We start from the raw sequence: 18,882 nt of genomic DNA on the forward strand, positions 1-18,882 counted from the left end.
GAACAATATCAACATATAAGAATAAGTGAATCCCTTTTGATAAAATATAAATTTTCAATTTTTTTTTTTTGGTCACACCTTTCATGTATTCACATTTTCACATTTATTTAAGAAGTTGATAAAATAATAACCTAAAAGTATTAAAATTTTAAATTTTATTTTATTTCTGGCATTTTTATAATTATTTTTATAATTTAATACTTTTGTGATCATCGAGAAAAATTCACGATTCGGAAACTTTTGGATAAAGCGTATTTAACCTACTGAGCCAAATGAGGAAACAGTAAACATTTAAATTTATTTATTTAATTGCCGTTTACCAACCTAAACTTACAGATTTCTAAAGAAATCTTGAGCTCCTCGAGACAGTTTTATCGTGCGGATCATACAGCTATTTTCTGGGATCCAAACAACTAATGACTAAACTCTCCAATTGTCTCACGCGACTCAGCGCTACGTAGGCCTGACCCTTGGCAAAGATGTGTGCTTAGATCTTCGATAGCTCTATCCTAGGGTCGTCCCTTGTAATTTAAACACCATCATAGCCCAGCATAATATTAGTGGCATCATACGCCGTTCCACTTTGCGCTGTACCCCTAAAGCATGAAATTCGACAATACTGGGCTGGAACCTCAATCCCATGCCTACAGCATTACCTATAATTGTACTGTCATCTAACTCTACAAAGACCGTTTGTGGGAGCTCACCGGGCTCAAGTTGATCTCGACGTAACACAGGCCACTTGATTTTTCTGAGTATATCAGTTAATTTTTGTTCTGGTTTAGTTTCATCGCGACTTTGTACTATGCTAACAAATACCAAAAATTTTGAATTTTGAAAATCGTAAGATTCGTTGCAAAGATATAAGAGCATTTCTGAATAACCGTGATCTATTAGATCGAGAGTGTACCTAACGCATGCAAAAAATTAGCCGTCAGCCTACTAACAAATACCCTCTTTGAATTTTGAAAACCGGACGATTATTTGCACAAATATTACATATTACATTAGAGCACATTATTACATTATTGCATATTATGTAGCATATTATTGAATTAAGCAATTCCAATATTGACATATTTGAACGATCAGGCAAAAACGCTGAGAAAAACGTTAACATACCTTGGTATATAAGCAATAACCTCATATTACAATGATTTTAAATTACGAATCGTTAGGTAAGAAATCTCTCTCGGTCAACGATATCAAAATCGTTTGGATCGGCATCCAAATCCTTAATTTATTCAGTACATCAGTAATTGATTTAGAATTTTGCTTTTACTTTTGTATCAAATTAATTTACAGATTCTTTCATTTGATTTCATCTACCTGAAAATGAATTTTTGTGTAAATTATTTACATTTTAAAACAGATCTTGCAAACAAGTAAAGTAACTATTATAGCCGAATGGCTTCGACGGCACGTGGCACTTAATAACCTTGTGGTGGCCCTGAAAAGGGCCTTTTTTGTCTTTAGCTCTGAGAAGAGCTGTTGGATCCGGAAGCTGGTCTCCAGCGAAGTCGGGGAGTTGCGGCTCGTCCATTGAAATCAGACCGGGCTTACCCCCTCAGCAGCAGTTGGGTTCCCACTACATTGTGGCAGTGGTGGCCCCCAAGACCCACAGTGTAGGGTCGGCGTTGGTCGTCTTTCGCCAGCGCGGCCGAGGCGGTTCTCCCCGAGCGATCCCACGCTGGGCCGGCTCCTGCTGCTGAGTCCGCAGGCCAGGGCGATTGAAGCCCGGCGAGCTGGAACGGGAAAGTAGCGTCCGCGTCCAGCGGCTCCCTCGGCGAGCCGGCCAAGCCTGCTGCTCCGATGGGGATGTTGGCATCCGCCGGGAGGTCCCACGTTGAGGCGGCCTGGGAACTTCTTCTTCTTCCATCTTCTTCTTGGTCTTCTTCAGATGGTGGTCGACTATGAATTAAAAATTGACTCTCGTGCACGCTCTTATTGGAGCCTGAGAGTAGTGGGGCCGCAGCGCCGCTATGGTAGGAGAACTTCGCGGCGGAATGACGCTTGTACCAGCGCGTACGTATACTGTGCTCCAGATGACATCTGAGATGCCCTCAGATTTGACATGGCGATCGACGAGATGACTCCCGAAGCTATAGTACCTTTTATGACTAGTCGGGAATCCAACTGGAAGAAAATAGCGTGTTACACCAGACAGATCTTATCACAGAAAAACATCGACGAAGGGAGACAGGGTTTTTGATTTAAGTTAGGGAAGGGAGGACAGCCTCAGCGAGGAGGGCCGGCATGCCGAGGTGTGTCGGTTCCAATGAGCCGCTGGGGACTCCAGGGGATATAGTTTAGGGAATAATAAAACACAAGATATAGAGAAAAGACGTCGACACCACGTCACGACACTCCAGGTATGGCGTGGTGTCTGAAAGGGGCATATAAAACAAAAGATTACTCTCAAAAAGAGCTACCGGTAGGCCGACCTGCCATGCCAGTATATAGCTGGTAGGCGGGAAGGCCTATTTGAGTATAAAGACACTCCCCTGGGTGGCGTAATACCAACAAGTCGGTCCGACCCAGGGAAGCTGAGAAAAAAAAAATAGATGACGTCTGAGCTGCTACCGTTGTCGTCCGTCGATATTAAATTAGGCATATATATGGTAACTATACTATTTATGTTTTAAACACATAATGAAAATGAAATAATAAATTGTATTTTTTTGTTTTTACTTAAAAGAATAATAACAAAATTAAAAATATTTATGAAACGTACATACATTTTATTATAAAGAAAATAAATAATTACCAAAAAGTATTAATTTAAAATGAAAATGAAGTAACAGAATATAATTATAAAATACAAGTAAGACGTAATTATTTAATAAATTCTAACTGACATATAAATATTTTTATAAAATAATTATTTTATTAAAAAATAATAATATAAACAATAATAACTTAAAAATACAAATAACTGTAAAAAAAATAGTAATTTAAAATGAACATCACAAGATTATCAATGTAATAATGATTACAAAAACATAATAATTAAGTAATCTTATAAGTGCTAACTGAAATTAAAACAGCTAATTAAAGATTTGCATTTTAATAAATGCAATATAAATGAATATGTAACTTTTCTATGTAAATTCTTTTCAATATAAAGTTGGAAACCTGAAATTTTGGGAATGTAGTGTTTATAAAATACTTCAGCAGCCTAATAATTATGATATTCTCAAACAGTGTTGCTCAACACAACTGATTCTGCAGACCAATAAAAATTTTAAGCTTGTATTGCAGACCAACAAAAAATTACGAAATTAAAGAAAGTGCTTTTTTTTTTAATTCGTGGACTAATTACCTAAAACGTTCAGACAGTAAACTTACAGTTGTACGGTAAGCAGTGTTCAATTTTCTCAGTTTGTGTGCATTATTATTGCCATTAAAAAATGAGTAATAATGCATTTAAAGGTTATAAAACTATGTAATAAATCTAAAGAAGTTCATAGGCTACTAAAATTTTTCTGCGAACCACCAATGCTTTATGAACCACCAGTTGAGAAACAGTGCTCTGAAACATGGTCTAATCTCCTTGAAATTCAGTGGAAATAGCCAGGATATCTCTTTTATCCTTCCATTTTAAATCTGATTATACTAAAGCTACTATATCTCCCTTTTTTAACTTTGCCTCAGTTACTTAGGAAGGTTTCCTTTTCTTTTGGAAAGTAATGTTCCAATACAGTATGTGTCCTGAGTGTAACAATCTTTCAGCTAAAGAGATGCTATTGTAATCAATGTACAATTTTTCTTAATTAACTCATTTGCATTGCCATTTGGTATAAAATAAAATACCCTTAAAATCAGCAAAAAACTTATCCCTACTTAAAAAATTAACAAAAGATAAATAAATGTCTTTTCTAGTAATAATTTGGTTAACTTTGCATTATTTGCATTAATTTGGTTTTTATTTTTGCATTATTTCTTTTCACCTTGTAATCTGGGATTACTGATGCATTGCACTAAGATCTCAACAGCATATTTGTTGCTTTGGTCAAGAACAAGTGTCAATAAAATAAATAATTATAACAAACTAATTTAAATAAAATAATTATAACCATAATTATTTTCAGAGGCAGGTCTCTGTTTCCTCCAATATGAAAGTTTACATAGGTTTTTTTATATGTAACCCCTATGCAACTATTTATAAATAATGAGTGTCTATTTATTTTTACTTAGCAATATTTGATTTGTGATTGTGTATGGGTATAATAACAACTTAAGCTAATAATATGTAAATATGTCATATTAACCAGAAATATTTACCACTAATCAGAAACATCAGTAAAAATTCTGGCTTTATACCATATACAGTACTTTCAAACCAGGGTTGGGTTACCTTTGAAAGGAATATTCTGAGGCTGTTCACTCCATTCAGGTAGTGGTGCAGTTCTCTCAGGTATGGCTATATTTGGCTTGTTAGGCAGCTCCTCAATACCAGATATGGGAATTGATATTGCTTGGGGCTAACAACGGTGACATCGAGAGTGGGGTAGCTTGTTCTATTGAAACAGGCACCGTTTTAACTTCCTGTAGACCAGCGACCAAGAACTCATCCTGATGAACAACAACACTATTACTGTCATCATCCTCTTCTTCACTGTCTGCTAATGACACAGAAAATCCATAATTGTGAGATGACCAATTGTCTAACATACTAGCCAATTCTTCTTCATAAACACGTTAATCAGGTCCTTTTCTTTTCCTGTTAAGTAGAAGGCTTAGGATCATAGAATTGTTAACTTGTATTAATATTACAAAAATTAAAAATCACTAATGCAGAAGGTCAATGAAAATGATTTGACAATGACAAATTTGACTTGACGTGACAATTTTTGGCACTGAGAGAGGGTTATAATATGCGTTCAACATGACCACCAAAAGTTTCTGTACAATGACCATGGTGCCGAACTGCACACCAAACTACAGCTGTTAGTGTATCTGATGTAATGGCACCACATGACTCAATAATTTTTTCACGTAGCTCATCAGTTATTGCCGGTTTTTGTCGATATATGTTAATTCTTGGCCGACCTTAGAGGCAGAAGTCCAAATGTGGCATATCAGGAGACCAAGGTGGGTACTCAACAGCACCTCTTTGAACCACCCACCATCCAGGTAGAGTTTTATCGAGGTACAACCTGACATCTCGATGGTAGTGAGGCGGGGCTTCATCTTGTTGCACATAAAAAGTTTGTCACCATACAGGTTTTGGATGGCAGGAAAAATCTTTGTCTGAAGCATATCAAGATACACCTCACCAGTTACGGTACCCTTGAAAAGGAAGGGACCTATCAAATCACACACTCATATACCACACCACACAACAACCCCTGGTAGATTCACTGCCCTGTCCACATGAGCATAAGGATTTTCAGGAGCCCAGTAGACACAATTGTGGTGGTTCACAGTACCGTTAAGTTTGAATTGCACCTCCTCAGTCACAAACTTCACTGCAAATTCCTCATCCTCACCCACCATGTACTGAAACCATTCACAGTAATCCATATCCTTTGATCTGGGTCGTCCTCATTCATCACGTTTAACAGTCTTTGAATGTCCACTTTCCACTTTGCACTCATTGTAAAAAAATTTATTCTGTAAATTTTATAAATATTTTTTATTTCCCTTAAAATTACATACCTTATCTACTCTATATAATCACCACATGAATTACGACATTTACAGTAGCGATACACCAGCTTCAATATACCCTCTTCATCTGCCGCCAGTACATTATGTAACTGATTAACAGCATTTTTAAGTTAATCGCCACCCGCGAATTGTTTACCACTCAAAAATTATTTCAATTTCCCCAAACAAATTGTAAACAGAAGGAGCTAAGTCCTGACAATATGGTGGGTGATCGTAAATTTCCCATCGAAATGTTCTCAGTAAATCACGTGTCGGACCCGCAATACGTGGACGTGCATTATCGTGCAGCAGGACTACGCCGTCGGTCAGTCCCCAACGTCGCCGATTTTGAATGGCGCGCCGTAATTTATGTAGAGTTTTGCAGTAGGCTTCTGCATTTACACAGTAGATACGAAAAGTTTCACATCTAAATTTCTGTAATCGATAAAGTGGCGCCATTTCTCGGACAACCAAGGAACTATGTAGTTCGATGTCTATGTATTTTGATGACAAAATTTCATCACGTTTCGTCACTTCAGTCTCCAGTTATATTCGGCCATGTACTTTGTCTTTGTCCTTGTGCAAGCTCGCAACATGGAACAGAGAAGCGCAATGAAATTTTGTGTGCGACTTCAAAAATCATTCGTTGAAACTTATTATATGATACAGCAAGCAATCAATGATGAACCCGCATCTCGTACTACATCATTCACGTGGTGAAAGCGGTTTAAAGACGGTAGAAAGTTGTTGGATGACGACCAACGAAACGGGAAGCCGTCAACAGATGTTCAAGGCGAAAGTGCAAGCGCCCTGCTCAAACATCCTCATCTTGTCCTTCAGGCCACGGCAAAAGAGCTAAACATCGGTGTAAATACAATTCTAACAGAAACAATGAACCGCCGAAAGGTGTGCTCTCATTTCATTCCACACTTCTTGACCAAAGAACAAAAACAGCTGCGTCTTTCTTGCGCTCAAGACTTCGTTGAAACTGCCGGTAGCTACCCAAATTTTTTTCACTGGGGATGAAAGCTGGTGTTTCATGTATGATCCGCAAACGAAGCGTTAATCCGCTGCTCCGTTGAGTTCTGAAGCAAAAAAGTCACGCAGCAAAAATCAAGATTGAAAACGATGTTGATTGCATTCATCGATTCTTAGGGCCTGATTCATCACGAATTTGTCCCAACTGGTCAAACCGTGATTTCTAAATTCTACTTAGTAGTAATGAAACGCCTGATGTGTTGCATTCGTCGAATCCGGCCCGAGTACCGGGATCCGGACAGTTGGACTCTCTTGCACGACAATGTCCCGGTACACATTGCAATAGTTTTAGCACGTTATTACACTGCAAATCAAATGAATTTTAAACCGTCTTATCTCACCTGCTCTATTCACCCGACTTGGCTCCAGAAGACAATTTTCTGTTCCCGAAACTCAAGTTGATGATAAAAGGCCGCTTTTTCGACGACATTCCGGTCATCCAAAGGGCTTGCACCGAGGAGTTGAAGGCGATCCCACAAAGCGATTTCTGCAGAGCGTTTGACGGGCTCTACCGGCGCTGCAACGAGTGTATAACTAGAGAAGGGTTCTATGTAGAGGACTGATGTGAGTCTGTATTTTTATTTATTTAGTTCGGGAACTTTTCAAACATAGTGTATAGTAGTTCCACGTAGCATGAAATTAATCAGCAGTATGCTAAACCGATCCCAAAAGACTGGCCATCAGTTCGCGTCCAAATGGCTGTGGCTTGACCTTTGTTGGTTTGATTGGCGATTGATGATCACGCCAATCACTTGACTGCCGTCTTCTCCCTGGTGTTGCAATAGGAAATCCATGTTTCATCGCCAGTGATAATTGAATTAAGGAATTCATCACCTTTTTCTGTGTAGCGCATCAAAAATTTTAAACCAGATCCCATTTGGATTATTTTGTGACATTCCGTTAAGACGTACAGCACCCAATGTGTATAAAACTTTCTGAAGCGTAAACGGTCATGAACAATGCGGCCAACAACTTTTGAAAGATCAGGAACAGGGCCAGGTCGAAAATCGCTGAGCGACAATCTTTTCTGATTTCATCATCGATGCGTTTCAACAAATCCTCGGTTATTATTGAGAGCCTACCCGATAGTTCTTCATCATGCACATTAATTTTGTTATTTCTAAACCTTTCACACCATTTTCGGACTTCTTTCAATCATTATACGAGGGTTATTTTTTTCAAGGTCCGATCGGTCGCAAAATAAAAACCCGCGCAAAAATCGGATGAACCTTTGCGCACATGTGTTGCGCAGCGTCTCTAGTATGGCCTTCAATCACGCCGCGTCACTTCGTTTAGTTCTGAACATGCAGCTAGCACGTAAACATGTCTACAACAATAGCATCTCTCGCCAAGTGTGAAGTGCGTGTGGTAATTCGATTTCTTCAGGGTGAGGAGTGTAATGCAGGTGAAATTCATCGACGAATAAGTAATATGTACGGTGAAACTTCAATGAGTAAAAGTAAAGTGCGACAATGGTGCAGGAACTTTAAAGCAGGACGTACAGATGTTGATGATGCAGGCGGTCAAGAAAGGAAGCGAATGTCAATCGATGATCTCGTTGAGCGAGTGGATGAGACAATTCGAGAAAATTGTCGGTTCACAATTTCTGTATTGAGTGATTAGTTTCCTGAAATTTCAAAGTCAGCTCTCTACACCATTGTGAGTGAGAGGCTTCGGTACCGCAAACTGTGTGCGAGATGGGTTCCCAAGAAGCTGTCCAACCATCACAAAACAATGAGAATGGACACCTCTCTAACGTTTCTCCAGCGCTACCACAATGAAGAAGATTTTTTGAACAAAATTATCACAGGGGACGAGACATGGGTCCATTTCGAAACTGAAGAAACAAATGAACAATCTAAACAGTGGATGCATTCTCATTCTCCCAGTAAACCAAAGAAGTTCAAGCGAACCTTCTCCAACAGAAAGTGTATGGCTACTGTGTTCTGGAACTAGAATGGAGTTCTCTTGGTGGAATTCATGAAACGTGGCATGACCATCACTGCAGCCTCATACTGCGTGACTCTTCAACATCTATGAAGGGCAATTCAGAATATGCGGAGAGGAATGTTGTCATCAGGCATTATCTTTCTCCATGACAATGCTCGGCCGCACACTGCAGCTGTAACAAAGAAGCTCCTGCAGCGTTTTCATTGGGAAGTGTTTGATCACCCACCATACACCCAGAATTGGCTCCATCAGATTTTCACCTCTTTGCTCTCATGAAACTCTGGCTAGGAAGACAACATTTTGGCACAGACATAGAGCTGCAGACCAGCGTAGAACATGGCTGAAAACACAGGCGGCTCCATTCTATGACGAGGGTATTGGAAAGTTGGTACCACGCTACGAGAAATGTCTAAATCGGAGTGGCGACTATGTAGAGTAATAGCGTAACTGGTAAGTTACTTGTTACAAATAAAATTTTTTTTTTTCATTATGGTTTTAATTTCGTGACCGATTTGACCTTGAAAAAAATAACCCTCGTATTATCATCTTACACAACAACCAACTGCCTATGAATATCAGCCGGCTTTATGTTTTGATGGTTTAAAAAACTATGACTTCACGTATTTCACAGTAGACAGCAACATCGATTTTCCTATTCATTTTAAGACGTAATAACTCACACGTATTCAAAGATACTACAACGCAAAAACTTATAGGGAACAATGCAGTGTTTACAATACTAGCATGGCCATGAATACACAGGTTCGTAACTTTAAGGAGGGAAATTTTCCAGCGGTCTTTACTTAAGAATATCCTTCGTATAAAGTAAAGTCTTACTCTTTCCAAAGTGATGAAAGTTCACACAAATTTAAAATTCCACCAAAAAAGGCCAGAACAATATAACATGTAAACAAATGAACTGCGCAGTAAAAGAATATAAAAATTTCTGATGCCATGCTAACTTAACTAACAGGTCAGCAGTAACATGCTGACCCCACCAATAGGTATAGAAAAGCTGCTGTACTACAAGCACATGTGCATGGTCAGCAGGTTGCATCTATTCATAGACTATGAAGCCTGTAAGTGCTCAGCACTTAATGTGTTAAAACTGAAAACTATTTAATTATAAAGTAGTAACTTACTAAGTCTTCCAAACAATTTTCTACAAAGGAAATTCCATATAAAATTGTAATCAAGATAAACCCAAAAATTAAACCTGTTTGGTTTTTTGAATTTAGTTATGCACAACTTTTTTACACAATGTACCTTGAAAGTTATTTAAAAACACCTTTTTAATAGTTAATGATGATTTAAATTTCAAATGGGCTACATTTAAAAAAAGAAATTAACTGGATGAAATCCTCAAAATTGCTTCTGGAACTACAAATAAACAGGTCTTTAACAATGTATATTATAAATACAGAATGAATCACAAAATTCTCCAGGACTTTCTTAACCTATTTTACTCATGAAAATAATGGAAAAGGTTCATATAAAGATATATCCTAAATTGCTTTGTTTGCGAGTTACAGCTAGTGAAAAATTCTGCTTGAATTTCAGATTTTTTTAATAGAACATAAATGAAAAAATATTATAAAAATTAAAATGCAGCATAGCTGTGGCCAAGTAAAAAGATAAGCTTTTTACAATTTAATTTTTATACCGTCTAAGGCCAAAAGTAACATTACGTATTAAAGTTAATCATATTACTGGAATTATAAATTAGTGGCATAACCATTTCATGTATCAATAGATCTCATCTGAATGCTAATGTGGCCTGTTTTAAACCCAGCCCACAACTATAGAAGCAAGTAGTTATAAAAATGTTAATATATCATGTTATATTAACAAGATCACCAATCTTTCATAAGAAACTTAATTTTTTTTCATTTACTAATCAAAAACTTTTTAATGTATTATTATATTGTTTTAGGCTTTATACCCGCTTGACTTTGATGCATTCGTAGTTCTCCTAGGTTGCAAGACAATTGAATTAGATCCAGAAGAAGTCATAAGGGATGCTCTGTCTCGGTGGGATTACGATGGATCAGGCTGGATTAATGAACAACGGTAAATGCATCTATCTATTTACATTCAAAAATAAAACATACCATGACCATAAAATTTATTTAATGTGTTGTAGTGCAAAATACAATACCATTCTTTTTTTCTCAGATGCATTGTAAATATTATTAAAAAAAATATTTATCAAAGACAAATTAGTATGATACAGATGTAAAACACAGATACAGATTTATAACTATGTAAAACAATTTTTAACCATAAAAAATATTATGGTTATTATAAAAAATAAAGATGATACATGATGAAACAGGAATTCACTGAATGAATTTTTCAATTGTGATATCACTTATACTAGTACATATTTTCAGTATTACTATTTACATAATATATATATAAAATTTAAAAAAAGTTGGCATATCATAATGCGAGAGGAAATAAACATGCAGAAATTAAAAATTTTCAAAGTTTGCCTGTAAAAACAATCCATAATCTTTCAAAACTTTCTTTCCCAAATTCACTAGGCTGTTATACCCTTTTATTTTTCTTAATTTTTGATTACCTTAAAATTTTTATTTCTTTTATGGCAGTCTAACCATAAAATACATAAACTTTTTCCAAATCTTATTAAATTTAAATTAAATCAGACAAGGAGTGACACCCAAGAGCTACAAGTTATGAAGGTACAAGAAGCAGTTAAATTAGTTATGATCAGGTTTTGACATAATTTGACCAGCTGATCTTGGAACAGCTCATATGCATTCAAGCAAAGAATGGTACAATAAAGATATCTCTTAAGTATGTGAAGTTCGTATCACTGGTCAACTTTACAAACTACCTCTTTTTTAGTTGGAATATACAATTTTAGGTTCAATTCAATTTTATCTGACCTTTTATATAGTCTGTCCACCCCTTCTGAACCTGCAACTATCTTCTAAATACATCCAGATCCAGCTCAGTTATTTACACTTCCAACATAACTGCCCTTTTTTTATTTATATAACTGAATTACCAACGTCAAGCTTCTCTTAACTTTCAGTCCACCTTCATCTTTACTATTCCTCTAACTTGAATTTCTTATTTTATATTTCCTTATTAGACAAAATAAAATTCTAGGAACTTCACTTTTCTGTAATTGTCCACATTTCTGCTGCTACTTCTATAATTGTTCTTGCTAACACTTCAAATGTTTGACATATCATTCTAGCAATTATTTTATCAACAAAATGGCTGTACCTCTCTGCAAGAAACCCAACCACCTTGGACCCTAATATAGTTTTGCTGAAGAATAAAAAAAATCCAAAGTTATAAATCTGAAAACAGACTAGAATAAAAATTGAAATTGCATACCAAATTAAAGCCTGTTTTATATATATATATATATATATATATATATACTATTCAGTATGTTTATTGAAATTTAAACATCAAGGAATCTATGTGTAGTTTTTACATTTTTATAAAAATGTAGAAAAAACAATTTTAGCTCTTATTTTTTTTGTGATTTTCAACCTCTGTCATTAACTGTTTATTATTATGGCCTGTTTATTCACCATTGCTAAGCCCTTTAAAAAAAATATTAAACCAATATTTCTGTCTCTAGATATGAACTCTGGATCATTTCTGTTCCCTAGTATAGAGTGAAAATGATATTTTAAGAAATAAACTGTTTTACAACAGCATTTCAAAAATGTAAAAAATGCAGAAAAATTAAAAAAAAAATTTATGGAAAAATGTTTTTTCCATAAAAATGAAAAATATAGTTTTTAACAAATCTATATAAATTCTAGGTTTGTTGGTACAAACCATAAGCACATAAACATGGCAGCAAAGATCAACTTAAAATAGGCTGCTGCACTGTTAAAAGCAATCCCTAATAATACTTTCATAACTAAACAACATTTAAAATATAAAACTATGCAAGATTCAGTTTAACAAATTTTTTTTTTGTAAGCACATTTTTGGTTTAAAATTTGATATGTTAAAGATAAAACTCCAAATTTTAACATATGTTGGTAACTACATTATAATGACATTAAAAGAAAAAAAATTCTACTGAAAAGTAGCTATACACATTAATGGCCACTAAATAAAGATGTCATTCTAATTTTTTTTTTAAAACTTATACTTGGTTAGTACAGAATTAACTATTCCATTTACCAAAATGATTCCAATCAAAAGAGAATTAATCACTTCTGATAAGAAGTGACACAGGATCTGACCTTTTAGCCTTACTGATATTATAAACCTCCACAAACACTGAGAGACCTAATATGATTGTAAATATTAGTTTATTGGGGCTGGCTTTAATAAAGTTATGTAGTACCACATATTATATAGTATATTTCTGGATACTAGTTAGAAAGTTAGATACTACTTAAATAGATTTTTCTGTTACTATTATATAGTAGATATACACTATATTTCTGTTGCTACCAGTAAAAAAAATACCAAATATAATTTGAACATTAAAATCTTAATAAACTACGAAAATTTTGGGGGATTTCCCATAAGCAAAATTTTGATTATTCATCAGGCAATAAATCAGATAGACAGCTAACATTGCATATTAAAATTAGAATCATATGTCCTTCGTGTTAAAATTAACAAATAATTTAAGATTGCAAAACTAGATTGATATATCAAATATCAGCACCAGATTAGATTTAGTTTTAAAACTGATCCAAGTGCGGATGAGAGTTAAGAGTAGCAATGTTAAAATTATTAATTAAATTGAAAGATGCCTGTAAGTTATGTTAATATTACCTGTTTCTCATGTACCTACCAGTTCTAATCCTGAATGTGTTCTGATGAATGAATTTTTATAAATTAGTATGAATATATATATAAATATATATTGATTTATTTATTTTACTTCATTGCAACTTTTTAATTTTTTAATTTTTGTTCCTTGTTTTACATGGAAAAAGTGTTGCAACTCTGCAGAAAAGTAAATTCATAATCTGTTTTTGTAGTTACCAACATAGATTTTATTTTCCATGAAGGATGTTGAGAGTTGTGAGATCTGTTTGGACCACTTACAGTTTAGCAGTAATACTTTGATACAGTCCCAAGCCACCATTCTGCTGAGCTTAACAATATATCCTGGCCTGGTAACCCATGAATGTTGGTTGCAGCTCACAATTAGAAATAGACTTGTGGAAAATATGTTCTCTATTTTAGATTTCTAGATTTACTTTTTATGTTTTATAACTTACATTTAAACCAGTAAGGAATGTATTATCCTAATGCAGTTTCTTCAAATTAGCATGTTAAATGTATTGTTACACCACTCTTATCTTGGATTCCATCTGGAATGGATGTATAGAGTAAAATCCCCATAATATGGTTTTTGAAAGGACTAACACAAACTGACACCTTACAGTACTAGAATACAAGCAAAATGTGTATCATAAAGAGAACAATAAAAAATAATAACTACTGTAGTTTCTAATGCAAATATTGGTAATACTACATTAATAACAAAAAAAAGTTCCATAAGTAAGTACAAAAACACAATCGCACAGTTTAGAGGTTAAATTTTTACTGCCATAATTTAATCCTAAGTACAACTTTTAGGAAGTAATTATCAATTTTTTATTATTTATTAATTCAGTATTATTGTTTCAACATGATTAATTTTGCCAATGCTATCCCTGAAATTGTGGGTACACTGGATACATAACACCTTACATCAGTAAATGCACTTAATGTGGAGCTTTGTGTTGGCGATAGCTGCGGTCTTCTTCATCCTCACTCTCGGTACTTGTGTAACGATCTACAAAAATCTTTTTCGCTGCAAAAATCTTGCATCTTGCGATATCATTGACATTTCCAAAAATAGAAACCATCTTTGAGTTCATTACCAGATTCCAGTGCCAGTTGATGAGTGCCTTTGATGGCTCTTTTTACAAAACAGTTTTTAATTACCTCAGGGCAGACTGCATCCTATACCATGATGACATAAATAACCGTATCAAGAACATGTACAACAGAATGTGATGTATCACGATGTTCTAATGCTCTTAGATACATGTAAACTAGCCCCGTACAATAATGCTGTTTTTTACCTTTATTCTCCTAAAATAATTTTTTGATTCTTACTTCAAATAATTATATCCCAACTTGTTGGAACCATAAGAGAAATCATTCACCATTACGTACATGATTACATTCTCCTTTCCTCTAAAAACAAATTAAAAACACTGTGACATTGTTATCACAATTACCCTACATTAATTTATAAATTTTTTAATAATAAAGTGAAGATAAGTGAAGTGGCAGATAAAGTAAAATATTACATAGTAATAACTTTACCAGCAGTACTGAATAATAAAAATTTAACATAACTAAGCAGTTCACAGTGATTTTACATCTAAAGAAATCAATCAGAATCTTAATGACAATTAATCTCACAGAAATCTATGAATATTTTTTGAAGACAGCTTTAACTTTATTACAACATTAATTCAATTTTTTATGACCCACCTTCAATAATCACTAAGAGAAAACCACAGACAATAAAAACACATTTAATTTGAAATATAATTCTGAAGAGATTTTGTAAGAAAAAATTTTCATGAATGATTAAATTCTTTTGTTAAATGTAAAAAACTTCTTCAAATTAATTTCAAGAACAACAAATTTATTCTAAACCGAAGATGATGCCACTGTAGTCTGTTATAATTTAATGAAGCATTATCATCTTTTATTCATAAGTTCTGAGCATTATTAAATTTTGACATGTTTTATTAAGTAGTGAACATTACTCTAGCCTAATCATGCTTTCCTAAATGAAATAGCTACATTTGTTAGCATGTATATACAGTACATGTATTAATACCATTAATCTGGTAACAAATACTAACATTCATAATCATTGTTCATAAAATTTTACAACTTTCATCACTTTTTGGAACTATTATTTAGAAAATAATTACTTGAAGTAGTTTAGGAGATTCGGACCATCACTTTTTTCTTTAGGCATTTATGTCTCCCAACAGGCCCAATTAGAGTAGAGAGGCCCAAAGAACAACAGGCCCAAAGAAATGGTAGATAATATATTTAAAAGTTACTAACTTTAACTGCACTTAAATCAGGTATCAGAGTACCTATTACAGTGCAATAACAACTGACTTGTATTAACTTTTACTCACTCACTCACTCACTCACTAACTCAAGAAGTAGCTTATTAATTATTTATCCGTCTTGTTTAATTAGGTAATTTTTACTTTACAATTCCACTTTAGTCAAACTTCAACCAAAACAGGGCTAGTTAGTTGAGAGATACTTGCAAAAGATTAATGTAAGCAAACATATGGACTACAAATAGACAACTAGAGATATAAATCGATCAATAAGACATAGTTGAAAGGAAATCAAGTAAAACAATGTTAACAAAAAAGAACATAATTCGAGGAAAATAATGGAAGCTGCTACTGTTTTTTAATTACACAGAAAATTTCTTAATGGGATAAAATTAAAATCTCATGAGTGTTTAGCTGTAATCTAACATATGATTACAATAAAAATACATGAGTATGTAAATATTAGATAAATCAAATACTTATTTTTTTTTTATTCCAGAATTCGACATGATCTCATGACCTGGGGTGATAAATTTACACCAGAAGAAGTAAGTTAACAGTTTTTATATTTTAAAACGATAAGCATTTTATTAATATAAATTATCAAATATTCTTAAAAAATGAATTTCTCTAAGAGCATTTTAAAAATTTCACGCAATATACCATCTTACATTATATTATCCAATATCCTTAACCTAAATCTTAATTCACTGATTTAACTTCAGTGGTATTCCACTGTAGTCTGTCTTTATCATATACAAAAACAATACTTCAACATTAATATTAATTTCAGTAGGTTGAAACTAAAGAAACATGCAAAAATTTATCACAGATTTCAAAACTGAGATACTCTTTATTTTTCATTTTAACTCAAGATATAACCTTCAAATTTCTGGCTGCCATCTTGGTATCTCGAAGTTAAACATTTATTCTACTTCTCAATTAACACTATTTGATCTATGTAATTTGTAATACTTCAACTGACTGAGTATCTAATGTTTCATCATTTATTCTTCTTTTCACTACATGACCTGAAAAAGAAGAAAAAACTAACCTGAAAAAGTGTTTTTCAAATGGTACGAAAATTTTGCAATCTCATTTACTCTAAAAACAAACTAAAAAGACTGTGGCATTGTTATCACAATTGCCCTACGTTAATTTAATTTTTTTTTAAATATTACATAGTAACAACTTTACCAGTAGTACTGAATAATAAAAATTCATCATTACTAAGCAGTTCACAGAGATTTTACATCTAAAGAAATCAAACAAATTTTTCTTAATCCTTAAATTAATTTATTATATCACTTGTCAGTTTTGATAGAATACTCCTTCAACAGGCCTGTTAATTTTATCTTCCAATGTCCAACAACATGAGCTTCAGTTTCCCCAACTAACAAATCTTATGTTCAAAAGTTTAGTTAAAAGATCAAATAGTAAATTAAAATGAAGTTTCCGATTATTTGCAATAGGAATATTGTATAATTTAAAAAAGTAAACAAATAAAATAAATATTTAAAAAAAATCAATTTGGAATTTTTCTGTAGATACATTTTAAATTATTATATGCATAATATAATTAAAACTCCATTCTCTAATGCTAATGAAATATTGAGATCACATCAGATTTTTTTTAAGAATGATAAACTATTTCCCAAGAAGCTCACATGATTGATTGAGACATTACTGACATAAAACAATGTTCCTTTAAAGTAAATTTGATTTCGTTTGTCAAAAAAATTAAATACTTTTATATAAACTTCACCACTGACCAAGAACATCATAAATTGCATGTAATCATGTATTTTATTACATTACTCAATCCTAATAATATATTAATATTTTAGGTTTCCAAAATACACTTTTACTATATATATGCCGATCTCCATGTTAGAGTGGTAGCTTCTTGGCCTTTCATCAGGAGGTCCTCGGTTCAAATTCCAGTAGGCCATTTTTCACATGATAAAAAATTAATTTATCATCTAGTAACTGTAAGAGTGTGTGAAGCCTATAGTTACTGTGTAAATAAATATAATATATTTATTTATTTATTTACATATCTATATATAAACTGAGGCCTCAACCCCCTTGGGATGAAGTTGTGAAGTTGTTCTTTTTCAGATTTCTATAAAGCCTGAATATATTTTTATATTTTAAGTATTTTTCTACAACCACAAAGGTAACAAACACTGCTGAGAGTCCAGAGGGTGGCGTCCTCTGTCTAGATAGAAATGGCGAGCGAAGCAAGCTCTGCAGCACTGGGGGTCGGCCGTGGAGTAGGCCCTAGGGTAAGCCCTGTGGCATTGGGGAGCCCCTGGGTCGGCATCTAGGTTCACCTGGACCAACCAAGGCCCCGGGGATCCAGGGGCAGAGCCTCAACTGGCTAGTATGTGTATGTATATATAATTATATATTGCACAAGCTTCCAGCTTATATGGTGAATTAATCATCCAAAAAAAAATGAAAGTTTGTGGCTCTGTCTGTCTGTTTGTTTGCAACAACATCACGCAAGAAACCGACAAAACAATTGCTTTCAAATTTTTAGGATACATTCGTGTTTCCCAGGGAAGGTTTTAAGACAGATTGAAGTCCTTGTCCCCTTATAGTTTAAGATATTAAAGATATTCATTAAAGAAACAAAGATTAATCTTTTTTCTTCATTACCATGGCCCAAATCCTTATTTCTGTTACCATGGGCCACAAACATATAATGAAGTAAAATGACTAATTCTTTTTCAGTCATAGAACGGAGCCGGCTCCATTCTATGACATGGGTATTGGAAAGTTGGTACCACACTACAACAAATGTCTAAATCGGAGTGGCGACTGGGTAGAGAAATAGCATAACTATGTAAGTACTTGTTACAAATAAAAAATTTTTTATTTTCACTGCGGTTTTAATTTCGTGACCGATCAGACCTTGAAAAAAAAATAACCCTCATATACACACATCTCTTACATTCATTAGAAAAAATAAATGTCTAAATAATTCTTTAAGAAAAGGTAATTTATGTGTTAAGAATTTGAGTAGGTCATAATAAACAAAAGCTGGTAAAGAATTTTACTTTCTTTACTCCCTAATTGGTCACAATTATATAGTTAAAAAATAAAATTTTCTTCTCACACATACACG

General features: G+C 33.8%; 2 protein-coding genes across 4 annotated transcripts in view; one reads left to right on the plus strand and one right to left on the minus strand.

Moving 5' to 3' along the window:
• LOC142328599 (myosin light chain 5-like) overlaps positions 1-18,882 on the plus strand; it is a 37,131-nt gene that overhangs the window by 16,114 nt on the left and 2,135 nt on the right. Inside the window, exons 4-5 of the mRNA XM_075372403.1 lie at positions 10,574-10,710; positions 16,249-16,297. Of these exons, the coding sequence (XP_075228518.1) occupies positions 10,574-10,710; positions 16,249-16,297 (186 nt within the window). The remainder of the gene's footprint in view (positions 1-10,573; positions 10,711-16,248; positions 16,298-18,882) is intronic.
• Positions 16,309-18,882, minus strand: part of LOC142328590 (RCC1 domain-containing protein 1-like) — a 69,633-nt gene continuing 67,059 nt past the window's right edge. The window contains exon 8 of one of the 3 annotated variants that reach the window (XM_075372379.1): positions 16,309-16,780. The gene's annotated coding sequence lies outside the window, so the exon portion shown is untranslated. The remainder of the gene's footprint in view (positions 16,781-18,882) is intronic. The other 2 variants (XM_075372389.1, XM_075372368.1) reach the window with 2 other exon arrangements.

This window comes from Lycorma delicatula, chromosome 1 (assembly GCF_047948215.1).
Source record: "Lycorma delicatula isolate Av1 chromosome 1, ASM4794821v1, whole genome shotgun sequence".
NCBI classification, from domain to species: Eukaryota; Metazoa; Arthropoda; class Insecta; order Hemiptera; family Fulgoridae; genus Lycorma; species Lycorma delicatula.